This window comes from Aythya ferina, assembly GCF_964211825.1.
Source record: "Aythya ferina genome assembly, chromosome: 5".
Classification (NCBI taxonomy): Eukaryota; Metazoa; Chordata; class Aves; order Anseriformes; family Anatidae; genus Aythya; species Aythya ferina.
Window position 1 is genome coordinate 61348579 of NC_140301.1, and position 25817 is coordinate 61374395.

Below are 25817 nucleotides of genomic sequence, written 5' to 3' on the forward strand. Positions count from 1 at the left end.
GTGTTTGTGTTGTTTCCTCCCCTTGTTTTCTACCAAAGGTGGGATAGATCTGTCAGGAAGCTCCCTGAGCCACTAGAGGTTGCTATTTGATGACTTAAGCGTAACCCATGCTAAAGGCTGCCTGCCCTTCCGATAAATACCCACAATACAGGCAACAGCTTAACACAGGACAGGGCGTCATGGGCTTAGTTTTGCTGTCACCAGTTCACTTTTGATTTGGTGCGGATGTGACCCCAACTTGTCTGTGATGTCTCACATGTGTTTTCATAACTGTCCCTTTGCTCCCCTGGAAAGAAAGCTTGAAAAACTTCGTGCACTTCCTGGTGATAAACCGGTCTTAACTATGTTATCAGCTTCTTTGTCACAATCAAACTGTGTATTTCCAAACTCAAATCTATTCTAAACAGAGGCTTACTTTTTCTGTTTGTTTTCTAACCCTGTAGACTTTCCACAGCTATGGGCTGAACTTTTATTTGCACTGTAGCTGTAAAAGCTGATAAGCTTGAGTTACCAGAATCCTTGCAAGTGAAAAGCAGCAACCTGTTCTTATTGGGGTGTTGGGAGAAAGCTTATCTAAGATGAGCCTCCTTCAAGGAACAAATCTGCTTTTTCATTAAGAGCTAGCTGAATAATTTCACCAGAGAAGTCAATGCTCTTTAAAAGTGTGGATAAAGCTTTAAAGATAAGAAATGGTCTCTGTGCTTTTTCAGAGCTACTGATAACTTTGTTTGCTATGGTAACTTGTCTTAAAAACAAGTATCTGGGTTCTTTCCGTGGAGTGCTGCTCATGCTAGTATTTTGTAGTACTTAAATACAAAAAGAAGGGGAAAAAAGGCTGGCTTTTTTTACTTTTTACAAAGAACTCATGTCCCAGGTTGTGAGAGTAGTGCTTTGAGTCCTCATTTGGGGTTTCTTTACTTTGAATTCCCACTTTTCTCCCTCGCCTCCTGCAGAGCACTGCCTCTCTGATTCTGGACACGGGCTGACAACACCCATCTCAATCTTGACAAATCTTGACTTGTGGCTCCATACAGGGACTAGGGCAAGGAAATCTGCTAGCCTGTTGTTTCTAAGGATGTGTATTAATCATTTTGACCCCTTTTACATAAAGGCTGATTCCTGATACTATAAGTACTACTCAAATAATTACCCAAACAATAAGTATTACCTAAATTATTTAATTTTGGGTAGCCATAGCTTCTCCTGGGGTACAGGGCTGTGAGGTACAAGTAACCCCCTTCACCCCAGGGGCAGAGCGTAGGTGCCATGAGGGATGTGTGCTGGATGCTGCCCTACACCCTTTACTCCTAATTTTCCCTCCACTTGCCCCATTCCCTTCCCTAACCCTCTGCACCAGCACTGCCTGTATAACCTGGGCCGAGAAAAACACCCACAAAACGGCCTTTAGACACATAAATTTATTTATTTATCGCTTCACACCGCTGAGGGGACCCCCCTCATGCACACACACACCCCCCTGAGGGGCCGGGCCCTCGGCGCCCTGTTCCCACAATGCCCGGCGCCACAACACGGCCCCACGTGACCGGGGCGCCCAAGATGGCGGCTCCCAGCGGCTGCCGGCCGCAGCCCGGCGGGCAGGGGGGAACCGGGGCGGGACCGGGACCGGGACCCGGCCCCGGGGCAGGGCCGGCGGCCTTGAGGGGTCCCGAGGAGGACGCCGAGGGCTTGTACGTGGCGGTGGAGCGCTGCCCGCTCTGCAACACCACCCGCCGCCGCCTCACCTGCGCTAAGTGCGTCCGGGGCGGCGATTTCGTCTTCTTCGACGGCCGCGACTCGGAGAGGTACCGGGGGGGGGGACGGGGAGGGGGCCTCGGGCCTGCCCCGCCGCTGGGTCCCGCGGGGGAGGCCGTGGGGATGCTCCTCACGCGCCCCCATAGGGTGGGGGAGGCCCCTTGGGTTCGCTGGGGGGTCCCGGGGGTCGCCCCCCCCCCCCCGGTAATGGGGTCCTGGGGAGCTGCTGGGGTTTGTTTGGGGGGGTCCTCGGCCCTCTGAGCCCGGAGGTGGTGAGAGAGAGCTGGGGAAGGGGGCTGGGGGCAGCCCAGGGGGCTGCGCTGGCTTTGTGAGTGGTACTTGTCTGGTGAGGGGTAAAATGCGTCAAATAATTATAATTGTGAAGGGTTTGGGTGGTGACACGGCCATATGGATGCAACCAGCGAACCGGAGATAACTCCAGACAACTAAGGGCAAAAACAGTGGGACACTTGAAATGCGTCTCTGTTCTCAGAAGTATACCAAAACAGTAGTTAAAACAGTAATTTTCCAAAATGGTTTACCGAAATCAGAGAAGTATGCAAGCAAACAGCACCTCTTCTTTTTCATTCCTGTTCATATAACTAGTCCTGATCGTGGGCCCTGATCATGGGCCCCCAGAAATATTGCACTTGAGTTGATCACGCCCCTTCCTGCCCCTTTGTGCAAGGAGCTGGCTCGGCAGGAGGGCTGCTGAAGTCGATCAAGAAGCAGGTAGCCCTGTTACATGCTTCAGATGCTCGTTTCCCCTCTGTAGCTCATTTTTGACAGTGAAACAAGCCGTCATTTCCAGCACGTCCATCCTGGATTCTTCAAAAGCCTGCCTAGCGCTGTCTCAAGAATAGCCCTAATTTTTGGCTGTGTTTGTGGTCCTCGATTTGTAGCTTCGTTAACAGCTGCTGAGAGTGATTTCTCCAACTATTTCGGGAAGGCAGCGAGCGGTGTGTTGTGTGGAAGGGTCCTTGCACCAAACACCCTTTGCCAAACATAAGAATAGGCAGGGAAACAGCGGTGTCTTTCTTCCTACCTTGGTTCTCTGCAACAGCTCCGGGCAGCTTTTGATGGCCGGATGGTGTTTTCCTGCCATAAACTCTTTCTGTGGGTGTTTGCACAACAGGATGCATGACTGGACAATGATGTGCTTGTCTTACATTTAAGCAAATTGACCTTCTCAAGCATAACCCAGATACAGAAAGCCAGCTCGCGCCCAGATCTCTATCTGGGTGAGCGGACCCTTCACCCCTGCCAAGTTTCATTAAAGTTGATGGGAGTGGGCACGAGGTGGCAGCCAGCATGAATCAGCCGGCAAAAATGAGGCCTGAGCCTGCCACTTTGATGGGTTTTCTTCTTTTGCCTCAGAGGCTGTGGTGTGGAACCACAAATTGGATTTTAGCCCGTCTAAAATAGATGAAAAACTCGTCTTTGTGCGAGACTGCTCAGGGTTATCTGCCGTTTCCATGAAAAAAAAATTGGTTTGGGAATTTGGAACGTAAGCCAAGTATTTTCTCCTGCCCTTTCTGCAGCCTGAAGATTTTGGCTAACCATCAGGCTTCGTTACAGAAATCCAACTGCAGCATCCCTTATAGTGGAGCCACTCTCATCCTGTATAACCAAGGCTCAAGAAGTTTCTCTACGCATTGGAAAAACGCAACCAAGAAGAAGCAGTCTTAAAAGTCTTCAAGCACCAGAGGCAACAGCTTGTTTAAAACAATCTCTTCCCTTCCTCATATCAGTGACTGCTGTCACTGCATCCTCACAAGGATGCGTTAAGTGTCCCGTTCACCTTTGGATAGAAAACATTGTGATGATTAAGCCACATTTCTTGACTGTAGGAAAAGTCCCTTTTTGTTTTTCTCCTCCCTTTTTTCCCCTTGGTTGGGACCTTGGGCTCGCTGTCTGTGTAATCCTCTCTTCTGTTCTCCAGCCTCCGCTCAGGCAGCCCCCCTGGACGCTGCTTTTCCCTGAGCTTTGCATCTCCTGCTGCTCAAAACTCTCCTACAGCAGCTCCGTGTTCCTGGAGTCATGGACTAACAAAACGAGAACAGCATCAGCGTGATCGGTGGCAGCAGGAAAAGTTCAGTGTAGGGACAAAGCTTCATAAAACTCAGGTTTCTGCTTCTTTCAAAGATAACAGAATTATTGACAGCCTGAAAGTGTGCTTGAAGTGTTTTATCTGCGTTGTGTAATTAATCCTTCGAGTGACTAATAGGAAAGTGAGAGAGAAACAGCCCGGCATCTCAGGTCAGTTTTTATTGTTTCCTCTCTGTCAGCAGCGAGGGGTTTCCGTGAATTTCTTGCGACGTGAGCGCAGCGAGGGAGGGAGCAACCTTTAAAATCATGGCGTGGTCGTGCAGGGACAGGTGCAGAGAGCTGGCTGGAGCTCAGGCTGTGTTTACTGTCGGCGGTATTTAGTTGGTTACTTTATGCCTTCTAGTAGCACCTGGGTTAATTTTAGATCGGGCCTGGAGGAGCCCGGCAGGGTCACGACAAGGGCTTTGCTGAGGGAGCGGTGTGAGAAATCCAGCCCTGGGATGCACAGGGCTCCCAGTTGTCTTTTGGAAGTGTTACAGGCTGGAGGAAAACGTTGGTACCTCTCGCTTGTGAGAAGTCAAAGGAGGTTACCAGTTGTATCCAGTGGTGGTCTACTCTTTTCTTGGTTTTATTTCCTCATAAAACAGTAAATATTTTAACATTTCAACGTGAAGAATTATTTCAGATTTTCACAGGACTATTTTATGTGCCAGTTGCCGTAAAAGCTACAGGAAGATTGTTCACATCTAACAAAAATCACAGCCTGTACCTGTGAGGGGGGCCAACTGAGGAGCTGTCAGGATTAATTAGTGAAACACAGCTACAATTAAAGATGAGTAGTCCGGAAATCCTGCAGTAAAATGATCACCGACATTCTTCTTTTCATTAGTAATGTGTTGTGTGTTCAGAGCATCTTGTTGTTCATTTCAGGACACTCTTCTTCCTCCCAGGAGTTTACCCCAGCCTGTCACAGAGAGAAATTCTCAGTTCATACTCAGTGGCTTTTTGAGACACCGGAGTTTTCTCGTAGTGAACGGGCCCAGCAGTGGATGTACCTGTTGCTATCCTCAGCTCCTGCAGTGTTAATCGATTCCTATAGATTAGGGAGTCCTTTTTTCTCTTTTTTTTTTTTTCCTCTCTGATTATGTACACATAGAAATAAGCCAGGGAACCATAGGAAATCTCAGGTTCATCCAGACTGGAGGAAAAAGAAGCATCTGATGGATAATTTTAGATGCAGAGTCCTCCCCTTCTCTCAGTTTACATTTCACGGGAGTTGCTCTAAGAGTCCATTCAGAGCTTTGTTTCTTCACCAGGTTGAAGGGCTGTGGATACACAGAATAAAATGAGTTATGTGATGCAATGCAATTAAAAAAGGGGCTGGATAAGGAGATGGAAACGTCTGCTTCGGGGAGAGCTGATGAAGAAGATGGTAGGAGCTGGCTGACACAGTTGCTGAAGCGCGTGGCGAGCTGTAATTCTTGCAGGCTCTCCCAAACATTCCCGCCTTCCCTCACCAGAGAGAACTTAATTTAGTCCCAGGCCCTTGACAGATCGACTTCCCACTAGTGTGCCGGACACGATTTGGGAAATCAGCCTCCGTGCCCGTTAATTAACCCAGCTTGGAAATGAAGAATCCCCAGATTTCCGCGGCGCTCCCCGTGTGGCTGCCCAGCCTGGCCGAGTTATTTCGGGATGTGCCCGAGGTCAGAGGTGCAGGAGGTGCGTGGTACGGCGTCGTAAACAGCACGCTTGTGCAATTTCCACGATGACTGGTGGGTGAAGACACGCGGGACAGACGGACAGACAGACACCGAGCAGCCAGGCTCCGGTTGCACCGCATTCCTCAGGCGCACGCGTGGCCTCTGGCTTTTAGAGCAGCACCTGCGTTGGGGATTGAGCTGCTTTGGAAGGAAAAGAGAGAGTTTTGGTCGTCTGCGAAGGCAGCAGGCAGAAGTTTTGTTGTTGTTTTCACGCTGCTGTCATCTGGAAGGGCGATTACACACTTGGTAAAACCGAAGCCAGTCTCCGAGCTTTCAGGTTCCAGCACTACAAGGGAAGAAATGAAGCTTTTTGGTTTTATGGGACATCAAATCCAGAGGGCTGAGCAGAGAGAGGCCCCAGCTGCCATCCTGTCAAGGCTTACTAACTCTGTGATCCTCTCTAAATAAAGCTTAGATAGCCCTGAAATAAAGAACTTGGTGGGTTCTACATGAAACTGTTAGGATGAAATAGTGAATTCTACAAGTTCTGGAGCAAAATATACTGAATTATTTCTCCTTGCATGGATTTAACCCCAAGACACACGTTTGAGGTGTGGATCAGGATGGTGCTGTGGCATGGCAAGCACAAAGGAAAATTGGGAGGCCATGCACTGGCAGAACACAGCACACACTTGCTGTTTTTAGGTTGTCTACATCCCTTGGCTGTCTCTCTTGCTTTATCTTTGTCACTTCGTGCTTCACTGTAATCTCTCAATATACATTGTTCGGACACTGTTTGCTTTAAAAGTATTTCTCAGCATGGTGAGGAGCATGCAGGTGAGCAGAACGTGGCTATTTGTACTCAGAGGATGGAAATGCAGGATGATGAACCTGAAAAAATTCCCTTCTGATCACTTTTTTTGGCAGTTCCCACACCTCACATCCACTGGGGCAGACCTCAAGCAGGCATTTGGGTTGGGCACTTGTGACACCTACACGTGCCTGGTAGAAACAAGTAGAAGAAAACGCAGCTTATGGCTGCTAATAATAATATCAGAAGGATTTGAATGTCATGTAAAAGCCTTGAGAGAGTACTGTCCTGTCTGGAACCATCGCTGAGTAAAATCTGAGACTCTTCCAGGTGAGAAGTGAGAAAAATGCAAAGCTCAGCATGTAAAAACCTGCACTTCTTGGTACCAGAGTGGGTAGTATCACTAATACCACCTAATGCCATCACAGGCTCCCTATGATACTGTTAATTTCTCCGGTGATTAAAAGCTTTTCAAGCAGTGTATGTTTTTCTTTCTACACAAAATATTGATGTTTCTAAGCTGCAAATCCTAGAGAAATAGAAGGTAATTAAGGGTAATGCTTACAAATTTGATAATACAACGTGCGGGTGTTTCCTCAGCTTAGAGGGTCTGTTGCTGTTCCTGGGAGACAGGTGCTCTAGAATTCGGCAAGAATTTCATATATTGAGCCATTGCTCACAAAGATTAAGACAGATAGTTGAGGTTTAGAGACTCCCACAGGCTTCAGCCCTTTTATTGTTTCAGACAACTTACAATACCTGTGTGCAAAATAGCAATAAAAGCGTTTAATCTCTTCCAGGTTCTCAGACAAGAAAGAAAGGCTGATGCATCTTAAAACCAAACAGAGAGAATTCCAAAAACAGTAAGTCGTAGTCATTAAATGAATAAAAATTCGGATTCTTAAAAAAAAATCTCTCTGACACGCTGTTGCTGGAGACAGATGTAGTCGAGATAAGTCAAATAACTTTCATTCATGTTTTTCCTCTAGTGTTTTGAAGGCCATGGAAGGCAAAGAGATAACTGATCAGCTGGTGAGTTATTCAAAGCATCCCATCATTTTTGAACTCTCTGAATCGCCAGATCGTATTGTTTAAAGTTATATTTTACCTTGAGGGCATTGCATTGCTTTCCTAAAAAACCTGTTGTAAGCAAAGGCAAAATGGGCTCTGCAAGCTGAGCACTCCAAACCCTCAATATTTTTAATTTCCTACTAGGTATTTGTTCAATAACTTATTGTACCAATTGACTTTATACGAAATATTCTGTTTCTTTGTGGCATGCTTCTGTGCACAAACCGGTGTATGAAATATTTATTTATTGGTCTGATTCAGTTCAGAACATCCTGCTCCTTTTGCACTAAAGCTGCTGGCTTTGTTGTTAATCATTAGTCAGTGTGTTGGAAATGGTTTGTGCCCTACGCTTGCCGAATGTTCTTTTGCAGAGATGGAAAATAATGTCTTGCAAGATGAGGATCGAGCAGCTGAAACAGACCATTTGCAAAGAAAATGATGAAATGACAAGACGTGAGTAATGCCTGTGCCTTTGTAACGTGTCAAACTGTGCCTTAAAGAGGGAAAAGTCAATCGCAGGAGATGAGTTAGTTTTTGAAAATAGTGGATTTCCAAGGCAAATCACTGAATGGACTTTACCCCTTTTATGCTTGCGTTTTAATTAGAAAACAGTAGACATTATTCAGCTGCATGGAGATAATTTTGCAACAGCTTAAAAAGTAAATGCTTAGCAGCCTATGAATTTGGCTTTGTCCCTGGAGATGGCTTTATTCAGTGTAGCGTCTCTGATCGCTTCCCCTTGATAAAAAGGAGCAAACAGCTCTGCAGCTGCTACGGATTTCATCTAAGTGCTGAATTTTAACCCACACCTGTCTAGAAATCCTAAAAATCCTGTTGGAGCAAGACCATCACCAAAATATGGCATAGGCTGCTGAGTTGCTAACGTTCAGCAGCTTCGGTTTTGAAACTCATTAAATATTTTACACGCAGGAGATGCGTAGAGTCATTTTTCAGAAAAGAATAAGCAGCACTCCTTACAACCTACGGAGATAGGAAGCATGTGCAGGATTGTGTTGACTGAATTTGAAGCATTTTAATGACTTGAGACTCAAGAGGAGCCATACAAAAAGTGGAAGCACAGGCGTGTAACTGAGAATAGTTATAAAGGAGTAGCACAGGCTTGCAGTGATAACATCAAAAACGCTGAGGTGCAAAATGATTTTCATTTAGTAGGGAGGATGGCTAGCACAGTATGAAATGTATAATAAAAAAAGATGAAGGAGAAGGCAAGCAGGCTAGTTAAGAGGAAAGAGGGGTGAGTAACTGCAGAGAAGTCTAAAATATTCAGTGCCTTCTTTGCTTCATCCTCTAACAAAGAAAATGAGATCAGGTGTTTAGCCAGATTAAATTTGAGATTGAGAGAGGACTTCAGGCCAAGGAAAGAAAGCAGCCAGTTAAATATTATTTTGATTGTGTCTGTAGGGCCTTATCAGATTCACCCCAGGGAGCTTAAGGAGCCAGCAGCGGAGCACCTGAGAACACATGAGGGAGAGAGGATGTCCCAGGGAACAGAGTGGAAGCAGCAGCTGTTTGCAGGAGTCTTACACCGATGACACAGCTTCTGACCACCTTGTAGGTACCTGAGGTACCTAGAAGATAATTAAAAACAGTCATCACTTTTTGTTAAGAGTAGGTCACGTCAGATCAACCCTTCTCCGTGGGTCGAGTGGAGGGAGAGGCAGAAGGTGCAAGATACCTTGCCTTTGGGCTCTATCTACCCCAAGATGTCTCACAAGCAAGCAAATAAATCAGTTTTGTGTGTAATCACTGCAAGGATGCCACAGAATTCTAGCAGGGCTACATTCAGAGAGCAGTGATACTTGTCCAACAGAGGAGGTGAGGCAGGTGGAGCCCAGTTCTGTTTGCTATTTTCCATAATAGCTCGCATGGTAGAACAGAAAGTGGAGTGGAGGAACCGAAGGTGGATGACGATACGAGCTCAGTGGAGAACAGGATCAAATTCAAAACTGTGCAGGTAAATTGTCTGCATCATCTGAAACGAACAAAGTTCAGTGCACGTTGTTTAGGAAAGAGAACCACGTAAACCTCTGGTGGGGAATGCTGGCAAGATTTGACAGGATGGGACCTGGGGAATTGCAAATTAAATACCAAATAACAAGCTAGTGCTGCTCCAGAAAGGTTCAGACCTCAGTCAGGGTTATACTAACACGGGCGTTGTATTTAAGAAGGAAGCGATTATCCTGCTGTGCTCAGCAGTGGCGTTGCCTCAGTGGAAGTCTGGAGCCCATTTTGAGCAATTTAAGTAAGATACAAATCAACTGGAGAAAGTCCAGAAGGGAACATTAGGAATAAAACATAAGGAGTGGCCAAGAAAATTGCAGTTTGGCTTAGTTTAAAAAAGAAAAAAAAAAAAGAAGAGCATTTTTTCAGTAGATAGAAGATTATTATGAAGGGAATAATAACTAATTGTTCTCTTTAGCCTGTAGAGAAAGGAGAAGAGGAAGTCAATGTGACTTTGCATGAGGAATTTAACCACCTTTTCTCAAAGTGCAGCTCTGAAGGTGGCAAAACGTTAGAACCAGCTGGGGCGTGGAGCTCCTCCACTTTCCTGTTATTCTGTGAAATGAATTAATACTTAAATAGTTCTAATCTGCAGCTTTACTACGTAGCCAGTACATCAGGAGCTCAGCCTGGCTCACTCTTAGGGAGGAGACCACGTTACAAAACGTAAATGGCTTCTTTCTCTTCTCTTGGATGTGGCGTAGGTGGCTTTACTGAAATAGGAAACATTTCTAGATCGTTGGGCTCCTGCTCTTTCAGCTGGCTCTCCTGGGTACTTCAAGAATTGGTGTTTCTGAAAATAAGCTTTTAAAACGTGTGTGTTTTGCCTTCTGCCTGCAGAGAGCAATTCGAGGAGGTGATCTTGTGAATGCCTGGCATGGCTCGCTGCTGGGCAGGCAATGGGAATGTGTGGGGCTTGACGGTGTCCTGAAATACTTCTGGGGACAAATTTTAATTGCCTCGTAAACTGGGTCATAAAGCAGAATTGCTGCGCTGAAAAAAAGGACAGTTGTTTCTGCAGCAGGGCTGCTGAAGAGGAAACGTGTTCGCAGTGTTCTCAGATAATTGCTGTTGGCCCTGCAGATAAGGGAGCTCGCTCGGCGCAAAAAGTAGCCTTGCAAGTAGAACATGAATGAAAATGGAACAAATTAATGTTTTATTCCTTCTTTGTTTCGTATTCTCTGGGCAAAGGGAGGGTTTGGGAATACGAATGCAGGCATTAATTGATTTGCTGTTGATACTACAGGAGTGCTTAAAAGAAACTGAAGTGCAGGCTGGCACGTAGAAATTCTTGGTGCTGTTGAGAGAAAAATTCTCCTGCAGTTCCTCCTACAGGGGGTTCCTTATTTTATGGACCTGAGGATTATTAGTTCCTACCTGCCTGGGGAAGCCAGCCTCACCAGCTTTGATTTGGGTCTTTCCATCTCCCACGGATGAGATCATCCTTCCTACCAAACGCTGATCAGATAAATGAGTAGAAATAACTTCTGCTAAGTTATTTCTAATGACTTATTAATGACAATAAGCTATTATAATAATATAATGGCTGTTTTAATATATAATTTCAATATATAATAGCTATTTCAGCAGTCCTGAGCTTGCAGTTCCAACTGCACGGGTGACAACCAGGAGGAGCAGGGATGTCCTGTGCTGACCGAGCATGGCTGGGCACGTACCAGGGGATGGGAACCAGTCATGGATCCCATTTTTTTTTTATGTAACTTCAATTTTTGTGCTTCCCCTCTGGGAAAGCTGATGTTTTAATAGTCTGTAACGTGGCTTCGTGGAGTAGCAGATGCCACGGAACATTGCTATTGTAGCTCTGGTCTCATCTGCGCCTCGCAATCCAAATCCATCAGACAAATGATGTCAGGCTTACTGCCTGCCTTCTGTGCAAGGGGCAGTTAGCCCATTTCTTGATTACAGGAAAGCGAGTAGGCTGCTGTGCTCTAGGAGAGCATGACTAATGCTGTTTCTCCTCAGCCATAAGAACTGAAATGGAGCGACGAGTATATGGGGGCTCTTATTCAAACTAGGGTACATTACAATTTTTAAATGTGCATTCAGAGACGTTTTCCCGTGCTTTTGAAAGACAGAGGCAGTTAACTCGCCCTCTGCAGCACCATATGTTTGCAGGAGCGTTCCTGCAGTGAATTATTTTATAGGAGAATCAGCAGATGCTCTTGAAGGATTTTTCTTCCGACTCTTAGCGTGCCTGATGCACAGAGGAAATTCAGGCAGATGCAGCTTTTCAGAAGCGTAACCACATTGGCCATTTTGTGACTGGAAAGGGAGCTTTCCCTCGTGGTAAGGAGAAGCCTGTGCCACTGGGATCCAAGTGCTTCAAGAGGACGTACGTTAGCAAAAGCCCGAATAACACAAGCTAATGGAAGCAGTGGTGCCAGAAATTGTGAATGGAGATGCTATCTGCACTAGATTTTGGCTGCAAGCAATGCGTGCCTTTTTGGCCAGCGTCGTGCGAGCATGTACAGTCAAGCTATTTCTGTCATGGTGATTACCCCAGAAGTTTAATTAAACTGTGAAATCTTGGCTTTTCTGCTCCAGATCCAAAAATAGCTGGGTGAAAGATAGGGAAAGATTAATTCCGATTTCAGTCCCTTTTGCGATGTTCAGAAAAGATTAAGAAATTGTACCACTTAGCAGCTGGAAAGCGTCAATGGTGAGGCAGGGTTTTCTGTTTTAAGCTGCTGTAGATCTTGTTTTCTATAAATATTAATCAAGCTTTTCTCAGGCTCGCCACAAGTACCTCACAGCTCGTTTTCCAAGGCTAACATCTGCTGCTGCCTTCACAGATGCAGAGGGGCTTCTGAGAATCAAGGAGGAGAACCAGAAGCATTATCGCAGGGCTCAGCGGCATCAGGAGAAGAAGGAGAAGATCCAGAGGCACAACCGCAGGCTGGGAGACCTGGTCGAGAAAAAAACCTACGACTTGAAAACCCAGCACGAGCATCTGGCAAACCTTCGGCGGACACATATCCTGGAGCTAACATCAGTCATATTTCCCATCGAAGAAGTAAAGACAAGCATGAGGTAGGGGAGGCTTATCCTTTTGGACTCGTTTTTCCAAGCTTTAGACACTCAGAGGTGAGTCATGTAAGTCTAAGCTAGACACTCTGGCTCCCTTGGCATCTGTGGGGAGAAGGAGGTGGTTTCCAAAGGCAAAGCATCTGACCTAGAGGTAGAAGTCCAGAGCAGAAGAATGTGGAGGTGCTAGCATCTCCCCACTGGGAGATCTGAGGTATGAGTCCACTGTTAACCTTAAAAAACATCATTAAAAATCCCAGAACAAAGTAGTTTGGGGAACGAGGAGTTTAGCAGGAGTGTTTCTACAAGCATTTTGCTCTGTGCAATCTGATTAAGTGCCTGCCAAGTACGTTGGTGATTATATTTTTGAACTTCTTTTAAAAACTCTCTGTTCTTCTCTGGCTGCCACAGAGATCCTGCAGATGTGTCTTCTGAGAGCGACAATGCCATGACCTCTAGCACTGTGAGCAAGCTTGCAGAAGCCAGGAGAACCACGTATCTCTCTGGGAGATGGGTGTGTGATGACCACAACGGGGACACCAGCATCAGTATCACAGGGCCTTGGATAACCCTTCCGAATAACGGAGACTACTCAGCTTATTACAACTGGGTGGAAGAGAAGAAGACTACACAAGGACCAGGTAAGGAGCCAGGTCAGAATTAAAGGAACACCACTACAGAGATTAGTCCACTGAAAGCCTCTTCTGCAGGAAATGCTCGTTGGGACCCAGTGCAGAGCAAAAGAGAGATAAAGTTAATTATTCACAGTTTTGACATGGTTCACATGCTGTCGATTTAACAGGAATTCCAAGAATTACTATTTTCTACCGGCTTCTGACAGATTTCACTGTAAATGATTGCTGGATTCAAGCAGTTCTCGGCACTGACAAATGACATTTTCCAGAGTAGACTTCAGTAACACATTAACACACCCACTGAGGCTTCATTTATAATGCGACTTTCACGATGTTTTTATTTCTTTCAGATATGGAACATAACAACCCTGCTTACACCATCAGTGCTGCATTGTGCTATGCAACCCAGCTTGTTAACACTTTGTCTCTCATACTTGATGTAAATCTTCCCAAGAAGCTCTGCAACAGGCAAGTAAACGCAAGCCTCAGAGAAGGTGGATCAGTGACCACTTCTGAATGATCTTAGCTCAGTTTGGTTTTCTGAACAAAGTCATTATTTGGAACAGCTTTTATGACAATAGTCAATGGCTCCCCCCCTTTTTTTTGGTGCAATTTAATTTCACAGGGAAGTCTAGAATCTAGACCATAGTTAATCCTCCCTCCCATCCTCTCTTTCTGTGTCCTGAGAGCACAGCCCAGCCATCATAGTTCAGAATGACAACTTGCTAAGCAATTTATTCAGCGTCCTCACACTGGAGTGAAATATGACAGTGCATGAATAGCACTTTTCGTTTTATGAGACCCTACTGTGCTTTACAAACTCAGCAGCTCTTAGTCATCCTGAATAGCTCCAGTGCATTAAGAGATGTAGAATGAGGCCTTATAATACGGCATGACAGCAGTGTAATTTTCTCTGGACTAAAACACTGATGGGGAATGTAGCTGGCTGCCAGACGTTTGGGAGCATGCGCTTGTATAAACCCCAGCTGTGACGTACAGAAGTAATTCTGGGAAAGCCGTGGGTTTGGTTCAGCTTCCAGGGGTCTCAGCTATGCTGCTGAGAATCTTTTAAGTGTTTAAAATATCAATGGCCAAAGTAAGGGCACACATTGTGTGGGACCTCTGCAGTTTTTTATGCTATGATTTGGTTGCCCGGTCATCGCAGGAAGAAAAGGTTGGGAACAGGAAATGAGGCAGGATTTAAAAGGAGAACCAAAATGGCTTGGCCACAGTGGATCTTTGAGTTTGTGTATGGTTCACACCACCTGTCCTCTTGGAACCAGTGAGACTCGGGCAAGCTGTGCTTGTTGATAAAATTCTAAAGGTCTCACAAGGTGAAAAAATGATCTCCTGAGCACTCTGTAGCTGGTTGTACAGCTTAAACAAGTGCTTACAGCGAAGATATTTACTCCAGGGTTTGTTAGGAAGCCAGGGTACAGAATTGTGATGCTCCAGTGCGTGTATTGTCACAGCCTTTTGCTTTGTGCACACGTGTGTTTGTGGTCTTCCAACAGCGAGTTCTGCGGCGAGAATCTCAGCAAACACAGGTTCACGCGAGCAGTGAAGAAGCTGAATGCCAACATCCTTCACCTTTGCTTCTCTCAGGTAGGGGGAATGAACGTATGGATTCTTCAAACAGCTTGTAAAATAGCAACTGTGCCTGCAGGTTTCCTCCAGTAACTGATCGTGTCTTTTTTTTCTTACCTTCTCCATGGTAGCATGTAAATTTAGATCTGTTGCACCCACTGCATACGCTCAGGAACCTTATGTACCTGGTGAGCCCAGACACTGAGAACTTGGGCAGGTAAGAAAAGCAGTTTGTGAACACACCTGTAACTGAATCCCTTGTGGAGTTGTTTGTGTTGTTATTCATGAGGGAAATAGTTTTTTTTCTGCTTTTATTCTGCTCTATGTATGGTTGAGTCCTCAGCACGTCAGGCTGGTTATAAGGACGAGGCAGGAAAAGGCAGAAAAAGGGGGTCTGAGAAGGAAATTATATTTCAGAGACATCTGTATGCTGTGGTTCTGCATGTAGCAGGCTCAGCTGGTGGCGTTATGATTGTGTGGGCTTGTTTCTCCTGGGCTGAACTGCAGGAACTCCTTCCCTCCAGAGGACAGCAGCACACATCCCAGGCTTTTCCGAAATATTTTCAGTCAATGAGCACCCTAGGCCAAAGTCCACACTCAAATTATACTAATTTCTGTGTACATGAAGATTAAAGACAGCTTTCCTGTTAACTTAGCATGTGATGAACATCAGTTTCTGTAGGCTGCACACGCCAGGCTCAATATTCTCCCTTTCTTTTTACAACTTAAGTGTAAGAAAGTCAACATTGATTTCCTCTTGGGGTAATCCAGTCACTTGTGCCCGAGACACTCTGCAAATATTTGTTTATTCTGCTGCTTTATTCCCCCTCAAACACACGAGTGTTCTGACATCTACTTTTCCACTTTGTTCTGGTGTACAGGACTGGTTTTATTTAAAAATCTCACTAAGAGGAGCTGAATTCATGCCTCTGCAAACTTACCTTATGTTCAAGTCCATCCCTACTTAGTCAGCCCAAAGCTGTGGGGAGCCAACTTAGCTCAGGTTGGAAAAAATGATGTGCTTGCTGCTGCTTGTCTGGAAACAAGGAGAGGGCAGGAAACACCCAGAGAGTGAAGAGTCCTGGAAAGCAGCTGCTGTAAAGGAGAGAAGTGCCACAGTGGACAAAAAAACTAAACCCGATGGCTCCTTAGGGTGGGAAGTAAAAGGCCTGAGCAGAGAGATGGGTCTCGCTTCGCATCAGTTGGGTCCACGTGGTAACAGGAGAGGTTAGAGAAAAGTGGGAACATCAATTCCCACTGCCAGAGGGCAGCGCTCTCCTTCCCTCCTGTGTGATGGAAGAGAAGTGTTTACCTTCAATTTCCCAGCTGCCTGCAAAGTTTGCAGCAATCGGCTGGTTTTATTTTCCTTCAGACTTCCAAGCCTACAGTTGCCTGATAGCCTCCTTTATAAACTACTATTTTCACATGCATATAATTTTATCAAGCTTTAATTGTTTGGATTAAAATTTTCCATGCTAAATTGCTGCCTCAGGCTTCTAGATAAGGCTGGAGAACTGCAGTGGAGAAACCCCATTATCCACATCAAATTCCTGCTCCTGTTACGCTGAGAATCTGTAAGAGCTTTGTGCTCTGGGCTGAAATTTGTTTGACGGGGACCTGCTGGCCGTGGGGAATCAGCTTTTCACTGCCTCCGTGAACCCCTCTGCCTGCCCACAGGCCTCTGAAAGTGTCTGCAGATGCTCGGTAAAGATATTTTGGATTTGGTCTCCCTGTTCCCTGGCGCAATGCTGAGCGCCTGGGCAGGATGCAGTTGCCTCTCCAACCAGGCAGTGGCAGCAGGGAACTCGGAGTCAGTGAGGAGGAGATGAGTTTGGGCAGGACCTCTGGAGATCTGGAGACCCCTGGAAAAAAAAAAAAAAGATCTCGAGATCTTGCTGGGGGCGAAGTGCTGCTGGGGGCAGCGTGTTAGTGAGTTGTGCCGGCTGCGGGCTGCAACCTACACCCTGCCCTGGCTGGCAGAGCTGGCGTGAAAAATAAAAGCTGTTCCGCATCGAGCCGAGATTCCCACCAGTGGAGCTGTGAGTTATTACCCACAGCTTTTTCTTCTGCGTGTGTGCTTCACCATCCACTGCCAAGGTGAAGGAGCTCTCCCGTTTTCCCTGCTTCGTGGACTGGAACCCAGCTGTAAGTCCCTTGTTGAGCTGCTGTCCTTTTATCATGGTCATAGCGTAGTTCTCCCCGTAGACACTGAGTTTTCTCTTAGCCAGCTGATAAAGACAGAGGTGTTTTAATTCTCCTGCACGGTACCCACAGAGCTGACAGCATTCTGCCCCTGTTCACAGGTCTGGGCCTTTCGAAATCAGCGCTGATCTCGAAGACTCCATGGAGTTCGTGGACCCCAGCGCCGCCGGCGAGACAGACGAGAGCGGGGACGAGCACGTCAGCGACGAAGAGACGGACCTGGGGACAGACTGGGAGAACCTGCCGAGCCCCAGGTTCTGCGACATCCCCTCGCAGCAGGTGGAGATGCTGCAGAGCCAGAGCACGCAGGCGTCTCAGCCCATCGCCAGCAGCAGCGCTGGAGGCATGATCTCCTCCGCTGCTGCCTCGGTGACCTCGTGGTTCAAGGCGTACACTGGACACCGCTAGCGAGGATCCGTGGATCGCAGGATGCGAGGAAGGAATCCCTCCCCAACAATGCTGTAGTAAACCTTACGTATTCAGTTAAGTAGTGCCTGGAACAAAGAAAAGGTCGGACTTCACGTTTTGTAAACCCGAAGAACCGTTTTCTTTACCCGCGATGCCCGTGGGGTCCCCCTGTTTTGTAAATTGGCTCGCTCCATCCTCCCGACGGGTTCTGTCAGGGCACTTGGTGTCTCGGTTCTGTCTGCATTGTTGAGTGGCAAAGAAGAAGGACCCAGCAGGCTCCAGCTCTGCTTCCTAAAGAAGAAACAGATTTTGGAGTGTGTGGATCTGAACGAGCACAGAGGGAAGGCTGCTCGGTGTTCAGGCTGGACAGTGGTGCAGATGCAGTTCACGTTTTCTTAACTCCTTACAGGGTTTATGTTTGCGTGTTTTAAATCTGTCTTGCGTAGCGCAGAAATGCATATTTCTAAATTTTTTTCATTCAGGACATGAAAATTATGCATTTTTAACATGTTTTCTAATCTCCGTTGCCATATTTTTAATACAAAGAATCAGCATGGGCAGGAAGTCACACAACAAATCGCTCTTTTACTTTAGGTTTGGCTGTGGATCTTGGCCCAGTTTCGCCATGGCAAACTGGCTGGTTTCATGCTGGTTCCACTGGTAGGTAGTCGGAAAGTTTCGTGTCGTGCTGCCCGAAGCACACAGGCTCTTTACTCCTAGTATCATACACCAAAGAAACACTGGACATTCTCTTAGCTAGACCCACATTGACGCCGATACAGGATTGCAATAATACCCATCAGCTACACCACGTTGCCACTTTTTAATCGTAGGAAAACCTCATTTCAGGCTCGTTTGACGAAGTCCCGCGTCCTCCACACTACGTGCGTTGTGAACCCTGTCGCGTTTGACGTTTCTGGTGGGGTTTGCTCTTCCCTTGGTTCCTGGATGCCAAGAAGTTGATTTCATTTCACTGCAGAAGCGCTCCGGGCGCGGCTGGCCTGCTTGCAAAGCCACGGGAGGCGTGATGCTGACCAGAGCTCCTCGCTCCCTCTGCCCCGCGGTACGTACGACTTCAAGGTGGCTCTGCTCAGCGAGGCTTCCCATTTACGGTTTACATTTTACAGAGCTGGGACGTTTTGACTTCTCCGCGGGGCAGACTCGTGTAGAAGCATCCTCCCACCCCTCCGAGATGGAAGATTTCAGCCTGGCGTGCTGGCACATCCGAGGCAGCGTCCTCCTGCCTGGTGGAAACCCCAGCTGCAGGCTGCCTTACCCGGCCCTCCCGTTCTCTGTCAAGCATGTGGAGTTTTTTGGGACGTTTTGGGATGCTGTGGGTCCTCCACAGCCCAGCCAGCGCTGCCTCCTGGCTCCACCGAGTGGGTGGAAGAGCAGCACTAGTGCTAACGCCCCGGTGAGCTCTGCACCAGGGACACCAGCTGAGTACTGTGCCTCCCAGCCCTTTCTCTTTGGCAGCGGGGATCCATTTTTGGTGGTTTTTTTTGCTGGTGGTGGCTATTTCTTGGGTTTTTTAAACCAAAGACCCTCAACTCCGCACCCACAGCGTGCGTGTGGCAAGGCGGGGGCCCCCTCGGTGCTGCCAGTTGGTTGTTCTGAGCCCAAGGTAGGTTCGTGTTGGGAAAGAGATGAGAAATCAGCCAAAATGCTGTTGGCTACCGTGGTCTGAGCAGGGACAGGGACAGGGAGAGGGAGAGGAGGCTTCAGTCACTGCTCAGCTGCCAGCACTTTAGGAACCCGTCGCAGCTCTGAGCAGCCAGCACGTAGCAGTACTGCATGGGGGGCTCTCAGCATTGCACAGCCCGTTTTGGATCCTCATTTATTTTGCACTGGACCCCGCCATATCGATATCTTCCCTCCTTTTTTTTTCTTTTCCTTTTTTAAGACACATTTCAGTCGCTCTTTCATCGCTACCTTTGCGCTGCGTAGAACCCTAAAGGCCAGGCCGCGATTCAGCTTTGTGTGCTGTCCTTGACTCATTTAGGGGAAAACACAACCACCACCCCCAGAACCTTTTAAGCCATATCCTTCCTACCCATCATGTTCTCCAAATAATTTATTTACAACCATGTCATGCTCTGGAGGTGCACAGCGGCACTGTGAGGGCGTTCAGATGCATCGAGAGAGCTCCTTTCGAGAGAGGTTTTTTAACAGAACAGATTGTGGGCTTTGTTGTTTGTTTGTTTTTTTTTAAAGTGTTTTGCACATGTGTAGCTAAGGAAGAATTAATTGTGTGTGTCCAAACCTTGAGTGCAATCGACAGGATTAGTTTTCCAGCTTGTTTTGGGGGGGGCGAGGGAGGGAGGGAGGGAGGGAGGCGGTATCTGTAATTAGAGATAGTTGGAGACGGCCAGCTGAGAGTTTACAAAACAATTTGCATGGCACGAGTGCAGGGATCTCATCCCAGGCCGTGGCCCACGCGAGCTGCCAAGGAGGAGCCGGATTTGGGAGCCCAGCCCTCGGCCGAAATCGGGCACCTTCGGTAGGTTTGGGATAGGAGGTGCGGGGCTGGCAGAACTCGGGGCCTCTCTCTGCGACTTCCAAACTCGATGTAACTAAACACGATTTTTTTTTTTCTAAATTTTATTGTATTATTGCAATAAATCTTTAACAGGATTTTTCTTTTTTAAAGTTGTATGTTTGTAATCGTTACTCCTGTGCGGTTTGTTCGTAGACATGCTGGGGAAATACAGAACAATTTCCAGCCTTCAAAGCCTCCCGGGCACCAGACCTGTTACAGGGCGATTGTAAAGCATGAAAATATTTGATATGAGTTAAAAAATAATAATCTTATGTAAAATAACTGCATCTCCATGGGGGCAGGCAGAGAGGTCCTGCAGAGCACACACCTCTGTACGTGTGAACTGAGACATCGCCACCTCCAGGGCTGGGTGCCAATTTTTAGTACGTTGCCAAATGCAGGTAGGGGGTTAATTTGATATTTTGGTTACGTGTTGTTTTGGTTATTTGTTATTTTAGTTACTTGTTATTTCAGGCATTAGGTTGTTGGTGCACACGTTTTGGGGCCAGTGACCCTCCAGGGAGGACGGATCCCTGGGAGCCCACAAATCACTCAGCTGAGCGGTGATGGGGAGCTGCGGGGTGCCGAAGAGCCCAGCTCCAGGGAACAGAAACACAGCAAGGAAAGGGGAAATGCTGCAGGAGGAGGCAGGATGGAGCGAGAAACCAGCCACAAACCTCAGCTGGGGGCACTTTGCCGGTGCTCGGAGCCCCCAGGAGTTTGACGACCACTTGGGAACGACAGAGGTGTGTTAGGGACGTTTCTTCACAGGCAGAGCTGGAAACCAGCCCCAGCTCCAAGCGCTGCGGGCAGGGAAGTCAAAATCTACTGAGTGAGTCCTCCAAAGCCAACGCTGAACATTTTTTAGTATCACCTTTTTTGTTTTTGTTTTTTTTTGTTTTTGTTTTTTGGAAGTGCTCATCCCACATCAGGGGCTCCCTGAACGGCCTCTGAAGAACCAGAAACCTTCCCTTGATGTTGCTGCTTTTAAATTATTATTTTTTTAAAGCAAAGCCACCTTCAGCACAGCCCACTGCTGGATGCAGAAGTTTGTTCTCTGGAGCGATTCGATCATTCTGCAACCAGCATCCCCAGCGATTATAACACAGCCCACGCACCTCAACCAGCCCGGGGGCAGGGCGGGGAAGCCAGCAAAGTGTCCTCTGCCTTGAACTTTGAGGGACTAAAAGCTCCCCGTGCCACTGTTTTATTCTCTGGTTTCCCTTCTGGCAGCCGTGGTCAGCGAAGGTGACCAGAATTTCACAACCCCGGGCCAAAAAAAAAAAAAAATGACCTCACTCGCCCCTTATCTAGTTACAAAATATTTTCCTCGGCTGCTTCTATTGCAGCCCGCCGGGGACTTTCCTCAGCGCCGCGCGGGTTAGCTCAAGTTTTCCAGAGTCTTGGGTGGGGGGCAGGAAAGCTGCCTCTTCCCCTTCTTCCTTCATCGAAACGAAGCTGAAGGGCTTTGGTCCTGCTGGTTTGGGCAATCCGGCTCCTTCCAGGTTTTTTTTGTTTTGTTTTGGTTTGGTTTTTCTGCTCGTCCCGGTGCAGCCTGCGAGGAAACGAAGGCGAGCAGGGGATCTCGCTGTTCCCCTCCCGGCTGATGGCGAGGCGGCCGCGCCCTCCTTCCAGCTTTCTAATTTCATTCCTCCTGCTTGTCAGCACGTCTGCTGCATTGCAGGCAGGGCTGAGCAGCGCGGGGAGGGAGCCGGGCGCTGGGTACAGCAGGGAGGGCAGGCGAAGGAGCAGCCCCCGAGCACACTGTGCTCACCCCAACACCTTTCAGGCAGCAGGGGCTCGGTTTTCTTCCCCGTACCCTGCTAACAGCAAGAATTAAAGCACGTTCCTTGAGAAACAAAACAACTCCAGGCCTTAAAACGAGCTGATTCATCCTGCCAGCACAGGTGAAGCGGGGATACGGGCACCTCTCCAGCCAGCTCTCCTCACCCGTTGCTCCGCGTGGGCTCGCACCCGAGGTCAGGGAACCGCAGGCTGTGGCAGGAGCTGCTCCATGCGTGGTGAGCGCTTCCACGAGTCCATCCTTGCTCGGACAGGGCAGAGAAACGGTGAGGGTATCGCCTGCAGGGAGAGGAAGGACTCGAGGCAAAGGCACCAGCCTCATCGCTCACCTCTGTAAAGCTTCTGGGAGCTGGGCACGAGGCGGCTGCTGCTGGCAGGAGGAAGGTTTTGGTGGAAATACTCCGAGGTGCCACGCTCAGCTTCCATCAGTCACCGTTCAGCAGCACTTCTGCCCCAAATCTTACCCTGTCCCTGCTGAAAGCGCTGATGCTGGCACCAGAAGCCAGGGCAAAGCGCTGCAAGGATTCCTTGCACACAGGAAAAAGTCAGAGGGCAGCCAACTTCCAGCAAGCCCCAGGAATTCACCTGCATCCCTCCTGCCCCAGGCTCCGTCCTCAAGCCGAGGATGCTGCTGCTTCAGGTGGGTGAGAAATGGGACTGCAGAGGGAGAAACCAACAGGAGGGAGAGGAAAAAGCTGGAAGCTGAAGGTCACAGCAGGGAGATCTCACCATAAAGCAGCTGCTCGGTGGTGCAGGAGGAGGATTTTGCTCCACTGGAAGCCTGAGCTACATCACAGCACCAGGCGGCTGCCTCGTGGCTTACAGGATTTTGAGTTTGGGGTAGAAGTTTCACAAGACAAAGGCAGGTAAGGCAGATCTGGAATGCACGTTTTATTTAAGTAAAAAAAAAAAAATCAAAAAAAAGAAAAAAAATCAAAACAAAACAAAAAAAAAAACAGACAACATGGGTAAGGTAGGCAAGAACTTTTTATATTCTGACTATACAATAATATTCATCTCTTTTTATTCACTGCCAAGGCTACTATAATGGATCTGCTCTAGGCTAATTTGTAAGGTCGTCCAGTTAAATTGTTTGAAGGGTCTTTAAACAAGGTGGCCTTTACCTATTTAGAGTTTCCTCTCGGGAACATTCATATATTATACAGGATATACAGATTTCGAAACGAGACACTTAAAAACACACACAACTATAGCCGCAACACTATCGGAGCTGCATTGTAGTGAGGACGTTGTTCAGCCAGCTGGAGACTCGGTATGTACAATTAGGGTTTTTTTTTATAGCGTTATTTACAGAGATGGACTAAAAGCTCTCTCTCATCTAACAGGTAAAGGCTCTTGTGTTTAAGGATGTGCAGTTTCATAGCCCTGTGAAAAAAAAAAAATAACATGACAATTATGTACACTGTAAACAGCACAAGGCATGAGAATCTCCTCCTCCCCCAAACAATCTCACAGGAAAAGTGTTTGTGCACTAATATTCCTCTTCCCCTTCGCCTCCGGCCCCTCTGCTCTTCTTGTGGAGAGCCCGGTTAAAGCTGTGGCAGGCGGGAACCCAGTGATTGTCATGCAGACCCAGCTTACAGCCCGGGATGCCCTTCTGAGACCTGTGGCAGCACATCCAGTACCCGGGGCCGTAAGGTAAAGCCTGACAGTAGGGTTTGGGGTGCCAGCGGCACAGGGACACGTCCCCTTTGACGTATTTCTTCTTGCACTGCTTGCAGGGGTCCTCCCTGTAGCGGGGGTCGCGGACCCAGCGCGAGTCCGCCGGCCGAATGTTGTAGTACTCGATGAGGAATTTGAAGTAGTAGCACGTGCACTTCAGGGCCACCAGGCTGCGGGTGGGGAGCAAGCCGAAGATCTTGACGATGATGTGGTGTGGCAGGAAGGCCATGTACTGCTGGGGCTCCAGGAGCTGCTGGATCTTAAACCGGGTCTCCAAAAAGTCATGCGAGACCTGCCTCTTCAGGCAGGAGGCGTCGAGCGCTTGCAAAGCGCCTTCAGGCTGGGGAGCGGAGAGGGCAGGCGGCTCCGGGGAGAGGTGGTTTTTGATGTGTGCTCGGTCAGACCCCAAAGCATCCTCATCCTCGTTTCGGGCTGCTTCTCCTCCTGCCTTTTCTCGGGGGCTTTCCCGCAGCGGCTGCTGCTCGTGCGGGGCAGGCTGGCTGGGCTGGAGGAAGAACAACCTCCCCGGGAGCTGATCTTCACCGGAGCGAGAGAGCTTCTCCTTCCTGCAGCCCTTCTCGGTCTTGGTGACCGAGATGCTGATGCACAAGGGCTCCTTCCTGGCAGGGCGCGGGCTCTGTTTCGGGACAATCCCGGCCTCCTTCGATGCACACTCACCACTTTTGCTCTGCGAGGCATCCTCGGGCACCCTGGTGGTGGCCGGCAGGGGTTGGGGAAGCTCCCCCCGCCTGTCGGCATCGCTCCTGCTCGCCGTCAAAGCCAACACCGCCTGAGCAAGTCCCGAGCCCGCACTCCCCACGCGAGCCTCCAGCACAGCAGGGAACGGCTCCGAGGCCTCACACCCAGCCTCGGCCACCCCAGCACCTCCCAGCCCCTCGCCCTGCCCGAGGACAGAAGAAGAGGAGGAAGAGGAGGAGGAGGAGGAGGCTCTGCCTGCCTCGCCGCCGGGCTGCGTGCCGCTGGCCAGGAGCACCCTCCCCACGTTCCTGCGGAAGCTGTTGTTGCGGGACAGCCCGCCGGCCTCCCGCTCGCTCTGGCGCCGCAGGCACTCCGACTCCAGCCTGGCCACCATGTCCAGCACACGCACCGGCTCTCCCTGCTGCTGCTGCTGCTCACCACAAACCCCTCTCTCGTGCACCTCGCACGCCCCGGCAGAGGGGAAAGCGTCCGAGCCGGGCAGCGCTCCCTTCGGCCTCGTGGAGGGTGCCGGGGCGCAGGTTTTCGCGCAGTCCACCAGCAGAGCGCTGGCTCGTTGCTCCAGGAAGGCGACCATCTCGATGACCGACAGCGAGCGGCCCGGGAAGGCTCCCTCACCACCATCGTTGTGCACGGAGCAGTGCTCGATGCCGCAGGCGAAGGGCTCCGGCGGAGCGCAGCGGGCGCCGGCCTCCCGCACGCGCTCCAGCTGGATCTTGGCCTTTTTCAGATCCAAGGATTTTTTCCGGCGTTTGGCCGTCCTCCCGTCGATGTCCCACGTGCTCTTGATCTTCATGGAGCCCAGGCGGTTGCTGCCGCTGCACTGCTGGGCGGCGAAGAAGGCGATCTTCTCCTTGGTGTTGCCGGGCTTCACCACGGCCCAGACGTCCAGAGGCCCTTCCCCTTCTTCCCCCTGGTGGATGGTGGCGTTTTTCTTCTCCCTGGCGCTCGGGCCGTCCGCCGGACACTTCCCGCTCATATTGCACATGTTATTGGGATACAAAACCCCCAGGAGCTTTCGCGAGGGAGCCAGGAGGGAGGGTTTGGGGAAGGTGCGGTCGTTGCTGTATTTTTCTTCGGGTGCTGCTCTCTGGCGGCTCCCAGGTGGGCCTCTCAGGGAATCCTGGCTGATTTCTGGAGATCGCTCTTTCTTCTGTAACTTGAGATATGGCTTTAAGTGCATACCAGAAACCCTAGAAAGAAAAAAAAAAGAAGAACAGAAAGGGAAGAAATTATAGTTGCAAAATACGCCTGCCTGGAATTAGAGGAGAAGGCCCCGAGTAGGCACCAGCATGTCTCCAGCCCTACATCAAGCAGCCCACACCTCAAACGAAACCACATGAAACAGGAGCAGCAGCAGCCGGGCTGCGATGTTCACCCTCGGAGAGCTTCCACTCACGGCTCGCAAGGGGATTAAAATCTGAAGGGTGGCAGAGATCTAGAGAAATTTGTTTCTCCAAGGAGAAATCCTAAAGCACAGTGAAAGCTGAAAAGGGAAGTCAGTAAGTGCAATTATATTGATTAACAGCGAGCCTGGTAGGTGTCCATATTCCTAAAACCACCTGAAACTAATTCCTTTAGCCCATCAGGAGGGGGGTGCTCGCCCATCAGGGTTCCTGTGCTGTCCGTACGATGCCTGCTCCAGAAAAGTGGCAGGAGCATCAGGTACGGATGGAGAAGCCCTTCCAAGTGAGCTCCTTGATGGTCAGGACCCTACAAGCCCCTGGCACCACTCATGGACAGCCCCGGGCTCTCCGTTCCTAATTTCTGCTACGCCCCCGTGCTCATCT

The 25817-nt window shown here is 48.8% G+C and overlaps 2 protein-coding genes and 1 long non-coding RNA gene across 18 annotated transcripts in view; 1 reads left to right on the plus strand and 2 right to left on the minus strand.

Annotated features, from left to right (window-relative positions):
* Nucleotides 1-1552: 1552 nt before the first annotated feature.
* ATG14 (autophagy related 14) lies at nt 1553-19919 on the plus strand. Its single transcript, XM_084520152.1, has 10 exons — nt 1553-1802; nt 7116-7178; nt 7305-7347; nt 7758-7839; nt 12222-12459; nt 12865-13094; nt 13439-13560; nt 14607-14693; nt 14807-14892; nt 16979-19919. The coding sequence occupies exons 1-10, from the start codon at nt 1558-1560 to the stop codon at nt 17283-17285; spliced, it is 1503 nt and encodes a 500-aa protein (XP_084376278.1). The 5' UTR covers nt 1553-1557; the 3' UTR covers nt 17286-19919.
* On the minus strand, nt 19417-22392 carry LOC311437196. Its single transcript, XR_014693358.1, has 2 exons — nt 21775-22392; nt 19417-21647 (listed from the first exon to the last, which is right to left on the minus strand). It is a non-coding gene; the product is annotated as an uncharacterized lncRNA (long non-coding RNA).
* Nucleotides 22393-22596: 204 nt separating this feature from the next.
* The window catches only part of FBXO34 (F-box protein 34), a 35496-nt gene continuing 32275 nt past the window's right edge, over nt 22597-25817 (minus strand). For all 16 annotated transcript variants that reach the window (XM_084520159.1, XM_084520153.1, XM_084520167.1 and 13 more), the window contains one exon: nt 22597-25220. In XM_084520159.1, the coding sequence (XP_084376285.1) occupies nt 23120-25210 (2091 nt within the window). In that variant the 5' untranslated portion in view covers nt 25211-25220 and the 3' untranslated portion in view covers nt 22597-23119. The remainder of the gene's footprint in view (nt 25221-25817) is intronic.